We start from the raw sequence: 22,418 nt of genomic DNA, 5'->3' as shown, positions 1-22,418 counted from the left end.
TTAATATTCCAACTAGTCATATACTGCCCCTGAATAACAAATGTAATTATCACCAGAAGGTTAAGTACTCGGACACGTATCCATGTGAATCTTAAGGTTTAGTTTATAAAACTTAAGTTTCGCTTCTGTCCGATTTTCGGATCTTTTGAATTCTGTTTTCTAATTTACCCTTTTTTACCTAAAAGTTCATTTTATCACCTAAACGTGCCTCATTAGAAAAGTTAAAGCAGAAATGTAATTTTACAAAATGACTGGAATGTTTTTGATAAACACCTGCTAATATAAAACTCCTGTGTCCTTTTTGACACACTACTGGTTACATATAGGGAACTGAATATCTGTTGACCAGAGTGAAACCACCGTGTTAATCAGGATCACTTGATAAGAGAAAATTAACCTTTGACCTCTGCAGGTGGGTCAGGTTCGGGGGCTCAGGCCGCTGCTCAGGGCGGTCCGGGAGCAGGAGGGGTCAGCAACACCATGACCACCCAGGCTGCGTTTGAGTATCGGGGTACCTGGATCCCCCTCATGACCATCAGCGTCCAGGGCAGCGCCAAGGCTACGTAGTAAGACTCACTACCTTTTCTTTCACTTGTTCACAAATGCCTAACATTTATAAGTCTTCAGATTCCTGCTAAGTGGTGTGAACATATTTCACACATGTATTATTATTGTTATAAATATATTGTACAAGCAGCTGTAGGGAATCACCTGAAGTACAGCAGAAGAATGGAGCCACACTCATTCTGTGGCCTTTCACAGGAACATACGTTATCACATTAGCCTGGCATGAATAGGTGGCATTACTCTCTGACACTAATGGTGTTTTTTACACTAATCAGGTTTATGATGGTAGTCACTGTGGCATCATGGGAACTGTAGTAAAAACTCTCTTAACAGTGTCGCTTTCTCTCATGTGCCGTGTCAGTTTAGAGATGCTGGACAAAGTCGAGCCCCCATCCATCCCAGAGGGCTACGCCATGTCTGTGGCCTTCAGCGCCCTGCTCGACCTGGTGAGGGGCATCACCTCCATGATCGAGAGAGAGCTGGCAGTGGAGGAGGAGGCAGCCGCAGAGTTCAGGGAGACTCACCCCGACCTGGAGTGGAAGCCACAGCGTGGTGAGAACCGTCCCAGGAAGAAAGTCAGGTTAAAAATCCAACGGGACACAGTCAATGAGATTATGTGTACAGTCGGTTTACCCACAAGGATTATGGGTGATGGTGCTTCTGTGACCCCCAGTGGCCATTGTTACACTTGTGTGGCCTTTCTAGTTTCATAGGATATAAAAACTCAAATACAGAAATGATCGCAGCTGTGTTCTTAGATTGGATGTTTTATTTAATCAGCATAAATAAGGTTAACGTAGGGCTGGGCAATAAATCGAAAATTCATCGTTATCGAAATTTCTGCATCTTATCTAGGGTTGTCACGGTGGGAAAATTTAACCTCACGGTTATTGTGACCAAAATTACCAAGGTTTACGGTATTATCGCGGTATTTTTTTTAAACATGTTACATTTTCCTACAATTAAATAAACCTTGTATGTCAGGAAATATTGTCCTCAGTTTGTGTCTAAATTTTGCCTAAAATGTGTTATTTTGTAATTATGTTGTTTATTTGTTTACATTTTTCCCCTTTAGTCCTTAAAATACCAATTGCCCATAACTTCTTATTTTTTGTCTGTTTGATGTCATCATTAAAAAATATTAGATCAGATGATACTCAGTACTCAAGTAGCCTTCTAATCAGATACTTTTTTACCCTTACTTGAGTAATAAACCCTATATCAGGAAAATATTGTCCTCGGTTTGTGTCCTTCCAGTGAGCTTTGCAGATGTGGGGAAAATGTCATCAGGCAGTAATCATTGTTAAATTCTTAATTATTCTCGGAGAGAGACCAACTCTTATCTGCCCCTGGGAGCCCCGTAATGCATAGCGTCATTTCAACATGGGGGTGTCCGCGACACGGTTTATATGCAGGTAGCGGCGCTGTGGCTGCTTTATATAGCGACTCGTTGCATTCTCCCTCAACCCAAATCCTCGGATCACGCATTTTAGCCAAAACGCTAACGTTAGCTTGCCTTGCGTTGACTGTAGAGTTGTGGATGATGGTCACGCAGATGTGTCTTGAGATTTGAAGCGTTGCTGCCTTTCGCAGACACTTTTTCTGCACGTGCTGCAAACAGGATAGCCATCTTCTATCAACTGTCCCTCGGCTTTCTTCAAATATCCAAAAAATGCCCGTACTTCCCACTTTGTCTTCTTTGAGGGATAATAAATGTCCTGAGCGCTGCCGTCTCCTCCTTTGGCCATTATTTCAGCTTTAGCTTCAAGAAAGTTTTGGTTGTAAACAACAAAGTGCGCATGTTCCGCCGGCAACTTCAGCAGATGATACGGTGGCTGGTAAGGGTCGCCTACACCGCAGCCACAGTAATCCACCGAGATAATATAGTTTTTAAAAAACAAGACGGTTATTATTATTGTCAACTTTTTTACCGGAGTTTAAAGCTACACCGGTTACTGTGACAACCCTAATCTTATCATGATCATATTCCCCATGTCAATAAATCTGATGATAAAAAATGAAAAGATGTGTGTAGGTTGGCAGAGTTCGTGGCCCTTTAAGAACCTGTTCCACCTTGAGTCACATAAAAATGTGACTCAACACGATACACGTGACAGTCCCATCTAGTGGACAACTTTTGTTTCTGCGCATACCTGTAGTTATCGTCCACTTATCGTCATCGAGGTGAAATCCTCAATATATCGTGATACTGATTTTAGGCGATATCGCCCAGCCCTAGGGTAACGTTTAACTAACACTCAGGGATCCCGTTTCACAGGGACAGAAAATCATGTTGGACAACAGGCCAGTTCTGTAGTGGAGAGAGAGGAAATGAAATCAGAGAAAAGGGCTGAATAATTGGGATTTTATCAAAGCATTAGTAAAGCAAGAATATTACTGTTAACCTGAATTACAACAGGGTGATGTAACTGAAGCCATAGTGTCTGCGGCCATGATCGTCGTATTTAAGATGAAGCGTCCGGAGTGGAGTAGAGATGGAGACATGTCTAGGGCTGAGCCACATCCACCATCTTGAGCCATAGTTTAAAAAAAAAAGCAACAGATTTGCTTCAGGATAAATTGGCTTTCACGTGTCAAATGTTACTAAATTTAGATCATTTGTGGAACTTTTGCATTTTCGGCATAGAGGGCTTTGAATAACTATGCATTTCTGAAGGTCTCTGATCAGTGTCAGTGAAATATTCATTTATATTCAAGAGTAATTCTCTCATTCAGCTCTATTTCAAGAAACTCCTGAAGACCCTGCTCTTCAGAGAGCATCTTCTTAACTAGCACCCTCCCTGCACCCGTCCCCCCTCTCTACTGTCCACTCCTTGTTCCCTCCTCTCCATGACTGATGTCAATTTGTTGTTGTTACTATTGTTGTTAGCCTCAAGGGCAAAATGTCGTTTATCACTTGTAAGTCGCTTTGGACAAAAGCGTCTGCTAAATACATAAACATAAACATATTTCAACTATTAACGGACCTTCACGGTATGCGTGCGTCTCCATTTCACCAAAACGACCCAAAACCACCACAGTCGGGGGCCATTTAAGAATTTAGTGCCTGAGCTGGGGTTGCTAATCACAAAGGCCTGGCGTAGTCACTGGGCAGGACTTGTGGTTAGCTTGTGCTGATTGGATGTAACTCGACAGGAGATGACATCGGCAGACCCAATCACATGATCGGAAATCAGGACTGATCTCGTGATTTTCAAAATATTGGGAACAATTTAACCTTTTAAAACAAAAAATGTGACTTTTTAAAATTCATCCTGAGATAGAGATTTTCTAACGGAACAACAATGGCTTAGTTTTAATCTCCACAAGTGCATCTGCATTTATATCCTTTAATTCTTGGAAGAAAACCCCAATATCTCACAAAATTTACAGCAGGCAAGGATTCAGACACCGTAGCATGCAGCTGTTAGCTGATAGGCTAACGTGTCCTCACAGAAGAGCTAAAATGTCTGTATTTTGGTGGTACTGTAAACCGGACAGCGAAGGCCGCTTATAAAATGTGTTTACTGGGAATTTAACATGCTGGAAAAGATGGCTGCATGAAGCTGCCTTCTCTTTTGGATCTGCTTTAGCTTCTTTTCCTTCAGGGCTTGCCTGAATCATTAAGTCCCAGTTCACTGCAACATTTCTAACAGAAACACGGAGCCAGCCACAGTGAAAGATACGTTAATAAACACATAGAAAGTTAACACAGGTAAACTAAGGAAGTGGCATACATACAAAGAAAATACCTAAATAATAGTTTAAAAATGTAACAAAAGCGTGGACGTTTTTTCCCTTTTTTCTTATGTTATAGCTTTGCTGAAGTATCGAATCGGGCCTCGGTGTCAATGACTCGGAATCTGATTGGGAGCAAATAAATGTGATCGGAACATCCCTAGACATCACCCAACAGCCTGCTTTTCCAAAATTCATGGAGTTGCAGATGATGAAGAATAGAAGGAAAATAAAATTAGGGGTGTTTACGCTGCTTTAAAGTCCCCGTTTCTAAATTCATCAACCTGACAAATGTGTTAGAAACACCAACCCACAGCATCATTCATAGCGCCCTGTGGTCACAGAGAAACACAAACAGTGCTTCTTCTGGTCATCGAACGCCACTTTTTTACATGAATAGACTTGAATGGACTTGGACAGAATAAAACTTTTATGTTACTGAAGTCCGTGGACGCATTATGCTGATCAGTGACATCACTCACTGAAACCTGTGATGCGCTGACAGCTTAGCTAAGAGCTGAATTAGTATGGAGACACAAGAGCTGAGAGGACAGCGCCATCATATCTCACATGTCATCCTCCCAGAAATTTCCTGGAACTCCTGTAGCGGAAACACACAATTTGAGACGTGATCACCTCACCGCCTCGCTGCAGCCCAGTGTGTTCAGGTTTATTTATTGTTTCAGGGTCCCACTTGGTCTGGGAAGAGATGGTCAACGCCAGTTGGTGTGGTCTCCTTGCTGCCTTGTCTCTGCTGCTGGATGCCAGGTAAAAAGCAAACATGTCAGATTCACAGCAACAATATGGTTTAACTTGACAAAAGTCGCATCATAAATGTGATCCAGCTGAAGCATTTCATTTTATTAGTTCCGATTTTTCTATTGAAATGGAAAAAAAAACAGTAGTCAAAATAACTCATTGTCTTTATTTATTTATTTATTTTGCACAGAAATGCTTCCTATTGGAAATAACCTCATAATGAAGGAGTTTCCTCAGAAGCATCAGTACAGATACAGACTAGTTTTAGATGGTAACGGTTCACATTTCTGTTTTCTCTCCTTCTCTCGTCGGTTGGGCGTGTTCAGCACCGACGAGACGGCTACAGAAAACATCCTAAAAGCCGAGCTGACCATGGCCTCGCTGTGCGGTCGGCTGGGCCTGGTGACGCCTCGGGATGCCTTCATCACAGCCATCTGCAAGGCCTCTCTGCCGCCACACTACGCCCTGACCGTTCTCAGCAACAACACCACCAACCTGTCCAGCAAAGGTACATAAATCCGGCGTGTTTGACGATGCAAACTTTCAAAAATCCAGTTTTAAACCAGGAAAAGGGCCTCTGCTGACCGGGGTTTGTGGTGTTTGCTTAGAAAATCCGCTCTCATTGCATTAATCTGTAAAATGTTTCCATAGTTTCTCATTAGTGACATCAGGAGAGCATGAACACACGAAGCTGCAGCTCACAGATTAACTACTTGCAAGTGACAAACGGGGAGATTGGGTTTCAGCTCACAACTGATGTTTTCTTTGGAGTTAACTAGAAATGTTTTTATATTTGCTTGTGATAAGCTTGTTACAAAACAAGCTGCTGGTGTGTTTTACTGAGGTTTATCTTGTCCCCAGCCTTCTCCATCCAGGGCCAGAGTGTGCAGATCATCAGCCCATCCAGCGAGTCTCACCAGCAGGTGGTGGCTGTAGGGCAGCCTCTGACCGCCCAGCCCCAGGGCACCGTGGTGGTATGGACTCACACACACACACACACACACCATGCATTCATTCCATTCATGAACAAGTTTAAGTAAAGAATTCCACCTGTTGTCCTCCAAAATCCACTCAAACTGATTCCATCATTTTCTACCGTCGCACAGCAAACCTCAGTCCAACCAAGAAAAAGAATAATTATCTCTAAATTATGGACATTTCACCCTTCAAAGCTTTTATCGTATCATACTACCAGTTACATCAGGTGCTCGTCAGAAACCGTTAAATGTCCCTTGCATGCATTTAAAACTTCCCCCTCCACCTTTTCAGAGGTCTTTCATAAAATCCACTCAGAGAGACCTGCAGCTTCACCAGGCACAGAAACCTGTTGAACAAAGATGATATGGTTTTATTTGGTGTCTCTTTGTCTTTAACTCGTGTTTTTTCCATAAATTTATTTTGTTCAGACCTTCTGCTTTCCTTCTACCGAAACTTGCTGATAAGCAGCTATGCCAGCCTCCAGGAATAAGTCGGTGAATAAAGAATAAATAGAAAAAAAGTAGTTTAAACAACATTTAAACAAAATTAAATAGATTGTAGGTTTGTAATTCATTTGGAGCTTTGTTTATTTTTCACAAATGGCTAAAAATATTAAATAAACATTTAAGTGATTGAAAATAACAATTTATTTTTAATAGAAAGTCTATTTTTTTCTGCTTGTTTATTCTAAAGTGATTATAAGCGACCTCAGTGATCACACATTCTCTCTGGTAGAGGGGTTAGGGTTATACGCTCCAGTTAGTACACAAAGCTAATATTAAAGACAGGACCTGCTCTCTGAAGGCATCACTAACAAAGAGACCCCTGTTATCAACATTGTTCGTGAATTTCCCCTGAGGGCAGAATTCCTGCACAGTGTCCATGGAATAATGATGCTGCAACCAGGGCCTTCCCAACAGGAATATTAACTCACAGCTCATTTCTCACATCATTTCATTGCAATTTTGAAAACAAGTAAATTTAATAAATGTTACCATTGACTTGGTATAATTTGCTCTGAAGAAGTGTGTTGAATATGTATTAAACTACCGTAATTTACGGACTATAGAGCGCACCTCAATATAAGCTGCACCAACAAAAAAAAAGGGGATTTCTACACACACACGCTGCACTCAAATACAAGCCGCGGCGCAGCAGCCACATGCAGGTCTCCGGCGCACAGCGCATGTACGGCCATAACATAAGATAATTAGATAGCAAGACGCTACACTGAGGTTTTTCGTTGTTGTTTTAATTCAACAAAACAAATTTTAAACACGGGTGAAGTGCCTGCAAGTTTAGAAAAGAAAACAGCGCTGATAGCATTCATATTTCTGGATGGTTATAAAATAAAAACAGAACTGACACGTTATTACCGGTAATTTGCATGTTTAGAAGAAAAGAACAGCGCTGACACAGCATTAATAAGCCCTGGATGATTAGAAAATAAAAACTGCACACAAAACATGCCTGGTTAGTAAATTAAACACACTTGCCTACCAGAAAAAGTCATTCGCTCTCATCTTCCTCTTGCGCACTAAAGCCATTAAAGTCCTCTTCTTCAGTGTCGGAATTGAACAGCCTCAGAAGAGCTTCGTCACATACCTTTTCTGTGGCGATGTCAGTGTCGCTGTCCATGTTGCTGTCATCATCCCCGGGTGAAGCTGGCTTGAATAAGTTCTTCCCGCTGCCGTCTCCAGCGCAGAACCATGGATTCATTCATGCCAAGCTTACGTGCGGCAGCACTGTTTCCCTCCTTTACTGCCAGATCGATGGCCTTCAACTTAAATGTGGCATCATATGAACTCATAACGTGTAGTTCCCATGATGAGGGGGTATGGATTTGAGAAAGATTCTTCGTCGTGCCGGCTGCTTGCATGTGCTAAATTAAAATGAGCACTTTCTTCCATTTCCAGTTTTGACTTCCACCTGTTTCACTTTCTGCTAAAGCGCCCCCTGCAGGTGAAGGAAAATCTTCAGTAAAGCCGCACCTCATTATAAGCCACGTGGGAAAAAAGTAGCGGCTTATAGTCTGGAAAATATGGTAAGCATTAACTAATTGTCTCCTTTTCAGCTGACCGCCAAAAACATCCAGTGCATGCGGACGCTGCTGAATCTGGCCCACTGCCACGGCGCCGTGCTGGGCACCTCCTGGCAGCTGGTCCTGGCCACACTCCAGGTACTCCAGATACATCACCACACAGCCTTCTCCTAACACAAATACAGCTGTGCTGGAGCTGGTGGTTGCATTACTTTAGTTTAATGTTTTCATGTAGAAACATACTAGCAACACATAATATGTTTCCCTGCTCCTCTCTCCTACTGTTACAGCTGTTGTAAACAACCCTGCCACAGCCTGCTGTGGCTAGCGCAAACAGTGAGCTAATGCTAACACGAGCTACAAATTAAAAAGATCTACACTGTTGGACTAAATTTGTATTGATTTCTAGTTCAGTAGCAACAAAGCCAGGTCACCATCAGTTCATGATTTTGTACCCTGCTTCAGCTCTGTTAGACTTGCTTAAGCTGCGCCTATGCTCACTCTGGTTTAGGTTTTTGGCTTCTCCTCCAAAGACATTGCTCTCATACTTTTACTTCCAGACTCCACCTTGATGCCAACAAAAAATATATTTTCTTGGGCATTTTGACAATTGGTGAACTGAAAAAGCTAACCGCTAACCTTTACATTAGCTGGTAGAGACCTCCCCCTGGTGTTCCTATCTGACCCACAGAGCCATTCAGTGCAGTTTCTGGTCAGCAGAGGGCACCAGAGTGCTGTCCCATGTGATCACTGAAACCAGTTTGAAGGCAATAGCCCAAAGTGTTAAACGTTTTTGTGCTGCTCTAAAGAAGCATAATTCTTTGGGTTATTAGCGAATAACTTCAGATCTCTTTCTGACTTGCTAATTTTTCTCTTCCAGCATTTAGTTTGGATTCTTGGACTCAAACCAGGGATTGGCGGTGCCTTGAAGCCTGGCCGAGCAGTGGAGGGGCCCAGTACCGTGAGTTGTTTTGTTTTTTTATTATGTCCACGTATGTTTAAGGTGGTGGAATGACTGTGCATGTGTCGTTGACTCCAACAGGTGCTGACCACAGCAGTCATGACCGACCTGCCTGTGATCTCCAACGTTCTGTCCCGGCTGTTTGAGAGCTCCCAGTACAGATTAGTTTGCTGATAATCAACACTGTTTAGGTTAAATGTGCCTTAAATTCACTAATTTTTTCAACTGCTTGTAACATTTAGGTACCTGGATGACGTGTCCTTGCACCACCTGATCAATGCTCTGTGTTCTCTCTCACTGGAGGCCATGGAAATGGCTTTTGGGAATAACAAGGTTAACTAGAGTTTCTGTATTTCACTCTTTTCTGATTTCTGAATTGAAGTCACTGTCAAACCTAGGAATTCTTCACTTGAGTACAAAGTGGAACCGGCGTTTCATGCAGTTTGTGTTTGCTGTTGATCATTTAGGAGCCGTCTCTATTTGCAGTCGCCAAGTTATTGGAAACGGGCTTGGTCAACATGGATCGCATTGAGATCCTGTGGAGACCACTGACGGGCCACTTGTTGGAGGTACGTTTTACTACCAAGCACATCATTTGTATTGATAATAAACATTTAATATCAAAACACATATTAGTACAGTGGGAACTTTAACTCATTAACTGCTAATGATGACTAAAGTAGTCATTTGCATTTTTTTACTATGTGGGCGTCAGAACGAGCCCCCGCACCGTGAGAACTAACATCCCAGCTCCCAGCCAGTTTTTTGCCTTTTGGAAAGGCCAAAGAGAGACGTAGTCTTTGTTTACAATCTGTCCCGCCTCCATACTTCCTCGTTCCAGAGCCAATCATGTTCGAGCGCCAGGGTTGCCAAACCTGTACTTCCCTCTGTAATTCGACACCAGCCATCGTAAAGCATCATCGTCGAGGAAACTATGTTAGCCAGTAAAAGGAGCCACCCAGGAGTTATGTCTTGTTCCCCTATAAAGCCACGGCATCTTTTTTGATTTATTCTAATACTTAATGAAGAAGCTAATGTTGAGCTAACAATGCTAACAATGAATTAAAAAAGTTATCGGCTGTAAAATATATCTCAAACTACTATTTCAATAACCAATAACTATTTTACAATGAGATGTATTTATCTACTTCCCAACTGACTATGACTTGTCATCTAGAATCTTCTGGTGCTGATCCGTAACTGGCAACTGCTGCTCAGAACGAACTTGTTTGTTTTGATTCATGGAGTGCAGTACCCACATTTTACCACAAGATGTCAGTCTTATTTAATTTACCATAAAATCTAGTTTTTTTTTTTTTTTTTTTTGTTGATTAATAGTTCTGGTTTTACTGTTTTTCTCTCTGATGGTGTCCAACACACACCAACTGTCTTCTCTCACCAAGTGACATTTAACATTTCCTTCACCTCCTTGTTGAACGCCTTTGACAGTGATGTTCTTCATCAGGATCGGACATTGGAAAATGTTCTACATTCAGTCAGAAATGATTAAAACTGTGTTTAGATGTTATTGATGAACCATTTGACATGGTTACACTGCTGGTTTAAATGTGGTTGTTTATAATCAGTTATGATTATAGAGAGGATCTATAAACAGACCTCAGATCAGTCTCTAGCCTGGAGACAAGTGTTTTGTAAATCTACAGCTTGATGGGAGGGAGGTGTTTGGGTCCGTCTCATTTTTGTTATTTTCTTTAAAAATCAAAGTCTCTTCTTATAAATGAGTAATTGTGTTTTGAGGGTTTTCTTCACATTTTCTTTATCTCCTCTCTCTTTTGCACACCTGTTTGTTTGCAGAAGGTAAGCAGAGATGCTCTGAGCACCGACTGGCTCACCCTCCTCATTCCAGTCTGTTTTCTTCTCCTCTCAGTCTGACATGAACCAGCTGAGACTGCTATGTGTGGAGTGTTTGCTCAGCTTTCAGTGTTTAATATTTCATTATTGTACTCGTTTTTTTATGTGACATTCTGATTTGTCTCAGAAGCAGGATCTAAAGCTGCACCTGATGAACTGTCTGTGCACTTTTGTAATTGGACACTTTCTTATTTTAAACACGTCTATTGCATCACTTTTTCCTTTTTTACAGTCTGTGATTAAAGTGTTTAGCTTTAATTGGATAAGAAATGATACACATGGATCCTCTGGGTTCTGAAGCAGTGTTGCTTTTCTTTATAAAGTCTTTTTTAAATCTGTTGCTTTGGTGTTTTTGAATCAGACTAAAGTGCTTTTCTCTGCTTATCTTGGCCTTTCCATGTGTATCGTCTACGACTACCATGTTGGTCACGAGTGGACTCGGGCAGTCGTTAAATCTGGTTTCTTGGTGTCTTCTGTAGGTCTGCCAACACCCAAACTCCAGAATGAGGGAGTGGGGCGCTGAGGCGCTGACGGCACTCATTAAAGCTGGACTCGCGTACAAACACGACCCTCCACTGGCCCTCAATCTGGTAGGTCCGTCCACCAGGAGCTGATCTGGGAAAGAAAAGGTAGAAATGATCTTAACCTCCTTGTCTGTTGGAGAGTTTTACAAAGAAACACATTTTGTTTTGTGATGCTGGTATTTGGGAACTCTCCTCTTTCACAGAGGCCCATGCCAGATTACCAAAAGTATTTGGACGTGTCCCTTTACATTCACATGACCTCTAATCACATCCCATTCTGAATCTGTAGGGTTTAGTAAGGTGTCGCTCATTCCTTCTCTTCCTCTTGGTTCTGGACAAAGATCTATCTTGAATCTCGTCGTCGTCGTCGTCGTCTTCCTCCGCTTATCCGGGTCCGGGTCGCGGGGGCAGCATCCCAACTAGGGAGCTCCAGGCCGTCCTCTCCCCGGCCTTGTCCAGCAGCTCCTCCGGCAGGACCCCAAGGCGTTCCCGGACCAGATTGGAGATGTAACCTCTCCAACGTGTCCTGGGTCGCCCCGGGGGCCTTCTGCCGGCAGGACATGCCCGAAACACCTCCCCGGGGAGGCGTCCAGGAGGCATCCTGACCAGATGCCCAAACCACCTCAACTGGCTCCTTTCGATCCGGAGGAGCAGCGGTTCTACTCCGAGTCCCTCCCGAATGTCCGAGCTCCTCACCCTATCTCTAAGGCTGAGCCCGGCCACCCTACGGAGGAAACTCATTTCGGCCGCTTTTATCTGCGATCTCGTTCTTTCGGTCATTACCCAAAGCTCATGACCATAGGTGAGGATTGGGACGTAGATCGACCGGTAAATCGAGAGCCTGGCTTTCTGGCTCAGCTCCCTCTTCCCCACGACAGATCGGCTCAGCGTCCGCATCACTGCAGACGCCGAACCAATCCGCCTGTCGATCTCCCGATCCCTCCTACCCTCACTCGTGAACAAGACCCCGAGATACTTAAACTCCTCCACTTGAGGTAGGACCACTCCCCCGACCCGGAGTTGGCAAGCCACCCTTTCACGGTCGAGAACCATGGTCTCAGATTTGGAGGTGCTGATCCTCATCCCAGCCGCTTCACACTCGGTCGCGAACCTACCCAGCAAGAGCTGAAGGTCGGAGCTGGATGAAGCTAGGAGGACCACATCATCTGCAAAAAGCAGAGACGAGATTCTCCTGCCACCAAACTCGACACACTCCACACCACGGCTGCGTCTAGAAATTCTGTCCATAAAAGTGATGAACAGAACCGGTGACAAAGGGCAGCCCTGGCGGAGTCCAACCCTCACTGGGAACAGGTCCGACTTACTACCGGCTATGCGGACCAAACTCACGCTCCTCTGGTAAAGGGACTGAATGGCCCTTAACAGAAAGCCACCCACCCCATACTCCTGGAGCGTCCCCCACAGGGTGCCCCTGGGGACACGGTCATAAGCCTTCTCCAAATCCACAAAACACATGTGGATTGGTTGGGCAAACTCCCATGCCCCCTCCATCACCCTTGCAAGGGTATAGAGCTGGTCCACAGTTCCACGGCCAGGACGAAAACCACATTGCTCCTCCTCAGTCTGAGATTCAACTATCGATCGGACCCTCCTCTCCAGTACCTTGGAGTAGACCTTTCCAGGGAGGCTGAGGAGTGTGATCCCCCTATAGTTGGAACACACCCTCAGGTCACCCTTCTTAAAGATGGGTACCACCACCCCGGTCTGCCACTCCCTAGGAACTGCCCCCGATGACCACGCAATGTTGTAGAGACGTGTCAACCATGACAGCCCTACAACATCCATAGCCTTGAGATACCCAGGACGAACCTCATCCGCCCCCGGGGCTCTGCCGCTGTGTAGTTGTTTGACTACCTCAGCAACTTCTGCCCCCGAGATCGGACAGTCCATCCCCAGGCCTCCCAGCTCTGGTTCCTCCTCGGAATGTGCACCGGTGGGACTGAGGAGCTCCTCAAAGTATTCCCTCCACCGTCCGACTATAGCCTCAGTTGACGTCAGCAGCTCCCCATCCCCACTGTAAACAGTGTGAGCGAGTTGCTGCCTTCCTCTCCTGAGGCGCCGGACAGTTTGCCAGAACCTCTTTGGAGCCGATCGACAGTCCCCCTCCATGGCCCCACCAAACTCCCCCCACGCCCGAGATTTTGCCTCCGCAACTGCCACTGCTGCACCCCGCTTGGCTATCCGGTACCTGTCTGCTGCCTCCGGAGACCCACAGACCAGCCACGCCCTGTAGGCCTCCTTCTTCAGCCTGACGGCTCCCCGAACCTCTGGTGTCCACCAGCGGGTACGGGGGTTGCCACCACGACTGGCACCGGCCACCTTACGACCACAGCTAGCAACAGCCGCCTCGACAATCGCAGAGTGGAACAAGGCCCACTCGGACTCAATGTCCCCCACTGCTCTTGGGACGTGGTCAAAGCTCTGCCGGAGGTGGGAGTTGAAGACCGTCTTGACAGGTTCTTCTGCCAAGCGTTCCCAGCGGACCCTCACTATGCGTTTGGGTCTGCCAGGTCTACGCGGCATGTTCCCTTGCCATCTGATCCAACTCACCACCAGGTGGTGATCAGTTGACAGCTCCGCCCCTCTCTTCACTCGGGTGTCCAAAACATACGGCCGCAGGTCAGATGATACGACTACAAAATCTATCATCGACCTGTGACCTAGGCTGCCCTGGTACCAAGTGTACCGGTGGGCCTCCTTATGTTCGAACATGGTGTTCGTTATGGCCAAACTGCGGCTTGCACAGAAGTCCAATAACAAAACACCGCTCGAGTTCAGATTAGGTGGGCCGTTCCTCCCAATCACACCCCTCCAGGTCAAGCTGTCATTTCCCACGTGAGCATTGAAGTCCCCCAGCAGGACAATGGAGTCCCCTGATGGAGCACTATCTAGCACTCGTCCCAGGGACTCCAAAAAGGGTGGGTACTCTGAACTGATATTTGGCCCATAAGCACAAACAACAGTCAGGACCCGTTCCCCGACCCGAAGGCGCATGGAAGCTACCCTCTTATCCCCCGGGGTAAACCCCAACATACAGGCAGAGAGTCTCGGGGCTAACAAAAAGCCAACCCCAGCCCTCCGCCTCTCACCCGGAGCAACTCCAGCAAAGTAGAGTGTCCAACCCCTCTCCAGGTCTCGGGTTCCAGAGCCAATGCAATGTGTCGAGGTGAGTCCGACTATATCTAGCCGGTACCGCTCAACCTCTGCCACAAGCTCCGGCTCCTTCCCCGCCAGCGAGGTGACGTTCCATGTCCCAAAAACTAGTTTTCTTGTCCGGGGATTGGACCGCCAAGGCTCCCGCCTTGGTCTGCCACCCGATTCGCATTGCACCGGACCCTTCATGTTCCTCCTGCGGGTGGTGGGTCCACAGTTGGACGAGCCCATGTATCCGGTTCGGGCTGGGCCCAGCCGGGCCCCATGGGCGAAAGCCCGGCCACCAGGCGCTCGCTCACGGGCCCCAACCCCAGGCCTGGCTCCAGGGTGGGACCCCGGTAACCCTCCGGGCCGGGTACTCCGACTCTTCGTTTTAACCTCTTGAATCTCTCTTTAGAATATTTGTGTATTCCAGTTTATGAACCTGCCATATCCTCTTGTCCCCAAGCGGCTGCAGCTCCTCTTGCTGAACCCCCTGAAGGAGTTGTCCAATGTTCTTCACGCCGACATCCGACAAAAACAGCTGGAGTGTGTCCTGCAGATCCTGCAGAGCCAGGACGACTGCCTGGGGCCCGGCTGGCCCCTGGTCTTAGGTGTTATAGGAGCCATTCGTAATGACCAGGGGTAAGAGCTACTGTGGAGTTTCTTTCTCTTTCTATTTAAGGAAATGCTTTCATAGTTAGCTCTTCAGTCTGTTGTGTGTTATTCAAAGAAACGAGCTGCAAATGTTTAAGCTTTTGAACGTTGTTTGTTTCAGCGAATCGTTGATCCGAACAGCCTTCCAGTGCCTGCAGTTGGTGGTGACGGACTTCCTTCCCACCATGCCTTGCACGTGCCTCCAGATTGTAGTGGAAGTAGCCGGCAGCTTCGGCCTTCAGAACCAGGAGCTCAACATCAGCCTGACGTCTATCGGCTTACTGGTGAGGTCACTTGTCCGGTACTCTCAACAGGCATTTTGTTGCTCTTTTTTGTTGTTGTCTCTATTCACGTTTTTACCTTTCTCTTCTATCCACAGTGGAATATTTCTGACTACTTTTTCCAAAGAGGTGAGGCCATCACCCAGGAGCTCGAGAGGGAGGAGGAAGTCCTGCAGAAGCAGGCTCAGGAGAAAGGAGAGACCCTAAACAGGCCGTTCCACCCCGCCCCTCCCTTCGACTGCCTCTGGCTGTGCCTGTACGCCAAGCTGGGCGAGCTGTGTGTCGACCCACGGCCGGCTGTCCGTAAAAGTGCCGGACAGACGATGTTCTCTACCATCACCGCCCATGGAACCCTGCTGCAGCGTCCGACATGGCACATTGTGGTCTGGAAGGTAGCGAGCAGGATTTAGTCCTTGTCATTTGGTGTACATTGGATTAGCTCACCCACCTAATATAAAAACAAACAAGGACTTGCTTTTAAACTCCAGTGTTTATCCTCAGTCCTCTCATTTCCAGCCACTGGTTAAGTTCTCTTTGTTGTGTAGGTTTTGTTCCAGCTGTTGGATTGTGTGAGGACAGCGTCCACCACAGCAGACAAGGAGAAGATTGAGTCAGGTGGTGGGAACATCCTCATCCATCACTCACGTGACACTGCTGAGAAGCAGTGGGCAGAGACGTGGGTGCTGACGTTAGCTGGGGTGGCTCGCATTTTCAACACCAGGCGATATCTCCTCCAGCAGTTAGGTAAGACCTCGAAACCAACGTGGTCCTCAGCTTCGACGGGGTGGAGCATGTCCATACACACATCGCTGGTTTAGTATCACTCAGTTTACTTCCCTAAATGTTTCTGTACAGGTTCCTTATGAAGGATTCTCCATCACCGTAGCCCAACAGCACACAAATCAATATTTACATTACAGAACGCGACTAGCATGTTTCCTGTTCTGGTGATCAAGTGATGCTTTAGAGCAAAACATTTAATATCAGGACAAAAGACCCAAACGCTCCTCAGGAGGGACGGGATAGGAGGTGATTCATCCAAAAATTCTGTTTCTTCTCAAGAGGGCACCACCGAGAGGCGCCTCGTTCAGAGCTAATACACATTGTTCAACAATGTGTATATATATATGTATGTATATATATATATATATATATATATATATATATATATATATATATATATATATATATATATATATATATATATATATATATATATATTATGTGCTCTGCTGAGAAGGTCATTGGCCGCAAACTCCCCTCTGTACAGGACCTGGATGTTGAGGTGTGCAGGTCGGATAACAGCTGACCCGTCTCATCCTGGACACAGTCTCTTTGACTCGCTCCCATCTGGCAGGAGGCTCAGATCCAACAACTTCCTCCCCTCTGCAGTTGGACTCTGAATAACAATCCTAGAGCTGCCCACTCCAGTTGCCTTGTTTCAGTCACCTTACCCTGTGTTGTGTTTGTACCTGAACTGATCCGCTCTGATTAGTACCTACACTTTCTTGTATAAAGTAGCCATTTCTCTAAGTATTGCCACTTTATATCAATATTTTATCCAATATAGATTATATTCTTACATCCTATATTTACTCATCTCTTATTTGTATCTTTCTTTTTGCACCAAGTACCGCAAACACATGTAGATTGGTTGGGCGAACTCCCCCACACCTTCTAGGACCCCCTAAGGGTATAGAGCTGGTCCAGTGTTCCACGGACAGGACAAGAACTACATTGTTCCTCCTGAATCTGAGGTTCGATAATCTGATGGACCCTCCTCTCCAGAACCCCTGAATAGACCTTACCAGGGAGGCCCAGGAGTGTGATCCCTGTTGTTGGAACACTTAAATGTTTTGTGAAATTAAATCAAAGAAAATCTACATTAGAGCTCAGGGTTACGTTTAACAGTGAAAACTGGAGCATTTCCACACAGTGAGATGGGAACTCGAGGGATTGGGGCTGAACAGCCGTGTAGCCGAAAGAAAACCACTAATCGGTGAGGCAAACTAGAAAAAAGGCTTAATTTTGCTAGGGAGCATAGATTGGAGTCTGGAGCTATGGTGGGAGGCCACCACTGAGTCTAGACCTGAACCCCATCGAGAATCTTTAGGATGTGCCGGAGAAGGCTTTGTGCAGCAGTCAGACTCTACCATCATCAGTGCAAGATCGTGGTGAAACATTAATGCAACACTGGATGGAAATAAATCTTGTGACGTTGCAAAAGCTTATTGAAACAACGCCACAGTGAATGTGTAATGAAAGCTAGAGGCGGTCCAACGAAATATTAAGTTTGACCCTTTTTTTCCTTCTGTTTTTTGCTTTTAAGACATTCCTGAAATGAAATGTGACTTACCTCTACATGATTGAAACATTACTTCCTGTTTACCCCAACTGCTAACAGACTCGTCCACCATGTTGCTTTGTTTCTGCAGGGGATTTCTTTGAGGCCTGGGAGGTTCTGCTGAACCACATTCAGTCTGCAGCTCTTAGTAAAAACAACGAGGTCTCCCTGGCTGCTCTCAAGAGTTTCCAAGAGATCCTGCAGATCGTTACTCCTGTTAAAGACTCAGACAAGGCAGGGGATGCACTCGCCACCATGGGCGTTCCCCCAGTCCTCGTTGACCCCCTCTCAGCCTCTGGTCCTGGCAGACCCCTGGTCCGTTCAGACTCAATGGTGGAAAGACTAACGAGGTACATTGGAGCCGAGTTGCAGGCACCGCCGCCAGGCGAGGAGTCCGCCCTGGAGGACTCGACTCTGTGGTGGTCTGCGTGGAACACGTGGTACCGAACAGGAACGGAAAGCACACGGCCCCCTAGTGGGCCAACAGAAAAGCTCTCATTCATTCCAAGCCAGCCCTTCCTCACAGCGCTGATCCAGATTTTCCCAGCCCTTTACCAGCACATCAAAGCCAACTTTAGTATGGAGGATCTAAAAAAGCTGGGGGTCATCCTCCACGGGGCAGTGTCTGTGCCCATCAGCAGCGACGCCTCACCCTTCATCCTCCCCTCCTACACCGAGGCCACGCTCACTAGTCTGCAGGAAGCTGTTCTCACTGCTCTGGATGTTCTGCAGAAGGTGAGAGCAGGAAATGAATGAAGTACTAAGAGGGCTTCCAACATGTGAAAGTCTATTTACATGCTATCTTCTCAGATGAGGAATCATGTTGACTTGGTGGTGATCAAATGCAGCAGAGTGACTTGAGCTCCTCAGTCTCAAGCTTTTTAAAGTTAATATTTGAGTTAAAGATTTCTGCAGCTTTGAAGATATTTCCAGAAAGCGTGTCAGTTTTCTGCATTATGCAACGTGCGTTCATGTGGATGACAGCCGTGTTTGTTCCTCCCTTGCTTCCCTGCTGCAGGCCATCTGTGTGGGCCCAGAGAACCTGCAGGTCATGTACCCGGCCATCTTCGAACAGCTGCTGCTCTTCGTAGAGTTCTCCTGCAAACCTCCTCAGTATGGCAGGATGGAAACCAAACACGTAGCCAACGCCAAATACAACCAGGTGCCTCATCCCTCTCTGCTGTGCATCTATTTTTATAGTTGGCTTCATATGTGATACACCGTTATTTGGTTTGTTCAGCTGTTCTCAACAAAGATCGTTCTTTTTCTCTGATTCCAATAAAAGAGGCATCGCCCGTCTCATCTTCAGCCTCGTCCACCAGATGCCTCCGACATTAAATACGTTCAATTTTTTTCTAGTCTGTCATAAAAAAGCCCTGGGCCTTTTTCCTCTTCAGATTCCCTCTGCATCAATTTGTTGGTACCATGCCAATAGCATGTGTTACCATTGTTTCTGTTCTAACGGCGTAATTGGGAAAGCTTTTAATTGTAAGAAACCTTGACAATCCAGTCCGTTATTGAATCCATCAAATATTTCTGCAGCCTTCTACGCAAGCCTACGGTTCTGGCAGCACACAGTCCTGCTTGTGAAGCACAGACTTACGTTTTTGTTGATCTGACTTTGTTTAAAGTGTTGAAGTGAGATGTACAAACAAAGACCATCCCAGCCAAATGGATGCTTGGGTGGTCTTTCCTCCACCACTGTAGTCAGAGTCTGTCAAGCGGCCCAGTGGTGGGATTGACTTTACTACTTTTTACTACCAAACAACCCCACCTGAATCGATTAGAGTTAATTTAGCAGCAACCCTCCCTGAAGTCGACCTTTTGCAGCAGCAGTTTAATTGCTGTTTTCTCTCATTCTGTGTCTTGGAACCACTCGCTGGATATCCGCTTTAGATCCAGCTGTTTGCTCCGGTGAGTCTCATCATCTCCTTCCAGCCCTTGTTTAGTTGTACTAAGCTGTGCTGATGAGAAAACAGTCCGCATGGTAGACGCTGGCGTCTCATCTGCGTTTCTCACTCACTTCATGCCCCCACCCCTCCTCTCTGCCTCACACTAACTGGTGGTTACACCTCTGTGCGTCGTCACTGTGGAGTCCATTTTCAGTTTGTGGTTTTTGGTGATGAACGTACGCACAAGTGTGGTTCTTGTGATTTCTTAAAGGCACACTTTAGTTTTTTTCTCTAACAGCTGTTTTGCTCGTATAAATTTACATTCCTTCAGCAAACTGAGACTGATATTTGAATTTTTGTTATTTATACTTAAAGTGTGCTTTTAAATTATGCTTTCGGTGTGACTCAGCCAAACTGCAGGTAAAGTATATAAATGAGTGTGACTAGACCGTCTTGTTGTCCCCGCAGGCAGAATGGGTTGCCTTAAACTATGTGCCCTTTGCTGAGCGCTCCTTGGAGGTGGTGGTGGACATGTACCAAAAAACAGCTTGCCACAAAGCCGTCATCAACGAGAAAGTCCTGCAGAACATCATCAAGGTATTTCTGCAATGACTGGCTTTAATCGATAGCAGTTTTGTTTTGTGAATAAAAAAAACTGAACGCCTTTAGGTTTTAAAGGTACTTTCTACTTCCTGTTACTGTTGAAAAAACAGGATGTCGGATGTTTTCAGATTTAAATTCTTGGGGAAATTTATATCAAATGTTGTTCAGAAGTTTACTCTATTATCAAGAACTCATGCTTTCAAAGACCTGTTCCCTTTCAGTTGATTCACTCAGTACAACGAAGGTACTATGGAACATCGCGCCCCCGTGTGGCCTTACTGAAGACGTATCTAATCACACCTGTAAAAGCAAATGAGCGTGTCATCGGCATTTCTCAGTTCTTACTTACGCTCTTCACCTAGCTGATAACACATAAGTACAAATAATCTGTCGTTATTGAAAAGTTAGCATAACTGCTCACTGCTGTTGATTCTGCTGCCTTCCGGTCAGCATTTGCCCCGACCGGTAACAATGGGGTGAGTGGACCTGCTGTTTGCCCTCTATCCAGCACAGGTTTTCTGCCGCACAGCTGGAGAGGCTTTACCGGGCCCAAGTCACCTCCACCAGTGTGGATCGGGTGGCAGACCGAGGCGGGACCCTTGGCGGTCCGATCCCCGGACAAGGAAACTGGTTATTGGGACATGGAACGTCACCTCGCTGGCGGGGAAGGAGCAGGAGCTTGTGGCAGAGGTTGAGCGGTACCGGCTAGATATAGTCGGACTCACCTCAACACATAGCATTGGCTCTGGAACCCAAGCCCTTGAGAGGGGTTGGACACTACTTTGCTGGAGTTGCTCTGGGTGAGAGGCGGAGGGCTTGAGTTAGCTTTTTGTTAGCCCCAAGACTCTCTGCCTGTGTGCTGGGGTTTACCCCGGGGGACGAGAGGGTAGCTTCCCTGCACCTTTGGGTCGGGGAACGGGTCCTGACTGTTGTTTGTGCTTATGGGCCAAATATCAGTTCAGAGTACCCACACTTTTTGGAGTCCCTGGGCCGAGTATTAGATAGTGCTCCATCAGGGGACTCCATTTTCCTGCTGGGGGATTTCAATGCTCACGTGGGCAATGACAGCATGACCTGGAGGGATGTGATTTGGAGGAACGGCCCGCCTGATCTGAACTCGAGTGGTGCTTCGTTATTGGACTTCTGTGCAAGCCGCAGTTTGGCCATAACGAACACCATATTCGAACTTAAGGATGCTCATTGGTACACTTGGTACCAGGGCAGCCTAGGTCGCAGGTCGATGATAGACTTTGTAGTCGTATCATCTGACCTGCGGCCGTATGTTTTGGACACCAGAGTGAAGAGAAGAGCGGAGCTGTCAACTGATCACCACCTGGTGGTGAGTTGGATCAGATGGCAGGGGAAGATGCCGCATAGACCTGGCAGACACAAACGCATAGTGAGGGTCTGCTTGGCAGAAGAACCTGTCAAGATGGTCTTCATCTCCCACCTCTTTGCTTTGACCGCGTCCCGAGAGCAGTGGGGGACATCGACTCCGAGTGGGCCTTGTTCCACTTGAGGTGGCTGTTGCTAGCTGTGGTCGCAAGGTGGCTGGTGCTAGTCGTGGTGGCAACCCCCGTACCCGCTGGAGGACACTAGAGTTTCGGGGACCTTTCAGGCTGAAGAAGGAGGCCTACAGGGCGTGACTGGTCTGTGGGTCTCCGGAGGCAGCAGATGGGTACCGGATAGCAAATCGGGGTGCAGTAGTGGCAGTTGCCGAGGCAAAATCTTGGGCGTGGGAGAAGTTTGGTGAGGCCATAGAGAAAGACTATGATCGGCGCCAAAGGCAAACTGTCCGGTTTTCAGGAGAGGGAGGTAGCTACTCGCTCACACTGTTTACAGTGGGGATGGGGAGCTGCTAACGCCAACTGGGGGCTATAGTCGGGCGGTGGAAAGAATACTTTGAGGAGCTCCTCAATTCCACCTACGCACATTCCGAGGAGGAACCAGAGCCGGGAGACCTGGGGATGGACTGTCCAATCTCTGGGGCAGAAGTTGCTGAGGTTGTCAAACAACTACACAGTGGCGGAACCCTGGGGGTGGATGAG

General features: G+C 46.4%; 1 protein-coding gene across 2 annotated transcripts in view; it reads left to right on the top strand.

Annotated features, from left to right (window-relative positions):
- The window catches only part of mon2 (MON2 homolog, regulator of endosome-to-Golgi trafficking), a 75,930-nt gene that overhangs the window by 33,144 nt on the left and 20,368 nt on the right, over positions 1-22,418 (top strand). Inside the window, exons 11-29 of one of the 2 annotated variants that reach the window (XM_054735205.2) lie at positions 413-566; positions 929-1,119; positions 4,992-5,073; positions 5,391-5,572; positions 5,926-6,038; positions 8,117-8,221; positions 8,964-9,044; positions 9,126-9,199; positions 9,287-9,377; positions 9,512-9,613; positions 11,396-11,506; positions 15,063-15,238; positions 15,372-15,534; positions 15,630-15,923; positions 16,077-16,275; positions 17,967-18,610; positions 18,894-19,037; positions 19,772-19,789; positions 20,236-20,364. In XM_054735205.2, coding sequence (XP_054591180.1) covers positions 413-566; positions 929-1,119; positions 4,992-5,073; positions 5,391-5,572; positions 5,926-6,038; positions 8,117-8,221; positions 8,964-9,044; positions 9,126-9,199; positions 9,287-9,377; positions 9,512-9,613; positions 11,396-11,506; positions 15,063-15,238; positions 15,372-15,534; positions 15,630-15,923; positions 16,077-16,275; positions 17,967-18,610; positions 18,894-19,037; positions 19,772-19,789; positions 20,236-20,364 — 3,053 coding nt within the window. The remainder of the gene's footprint in view (positions 1-412; positions 567-928; positions 1,120-4,991; positions 5,074-5,390; positions 5,573-5,925; positions 6,039-8,116; positions 8,222-8,963; positions 9,045-9,125; positions 9,200-9,286; positions 9,378-9,511; positions 9,614-11,395; positions 11,507-15,062; positions 15,239-15,371; positions 15,535-15,629; positions 15,924-16,076; positions 16,276-17,966; positions 18,611-18,893; positions 19,038-19,771; positions 19,790-20,235; positions 20,365-22,418) is intronic. The other variant, XM_054735206.2, reaches the window with a different exon arrangement.

Source organism: Nothobranchius furzeri, chromosome 4, assembly GCF_043380555.1.
Source record: "Nothobranchius furzeri strain GRZ-AD chromosome 4, NfurGRZ-RIMD1, whole genome shotgun sequence".
Classification (NCBI taxonomy): Eukaryota; Metazoa; Chordata; class Actinopteri; order Cyprinodontiformes; family Nothobranchiidae; genus Nothobranchius; species Nothobranchius furzeri.
The sequence above is the reverse complement of the archived record's forward strand: the minus strand, read 5'-3'. Positions and strand labels throughout refer to the sequence as shown.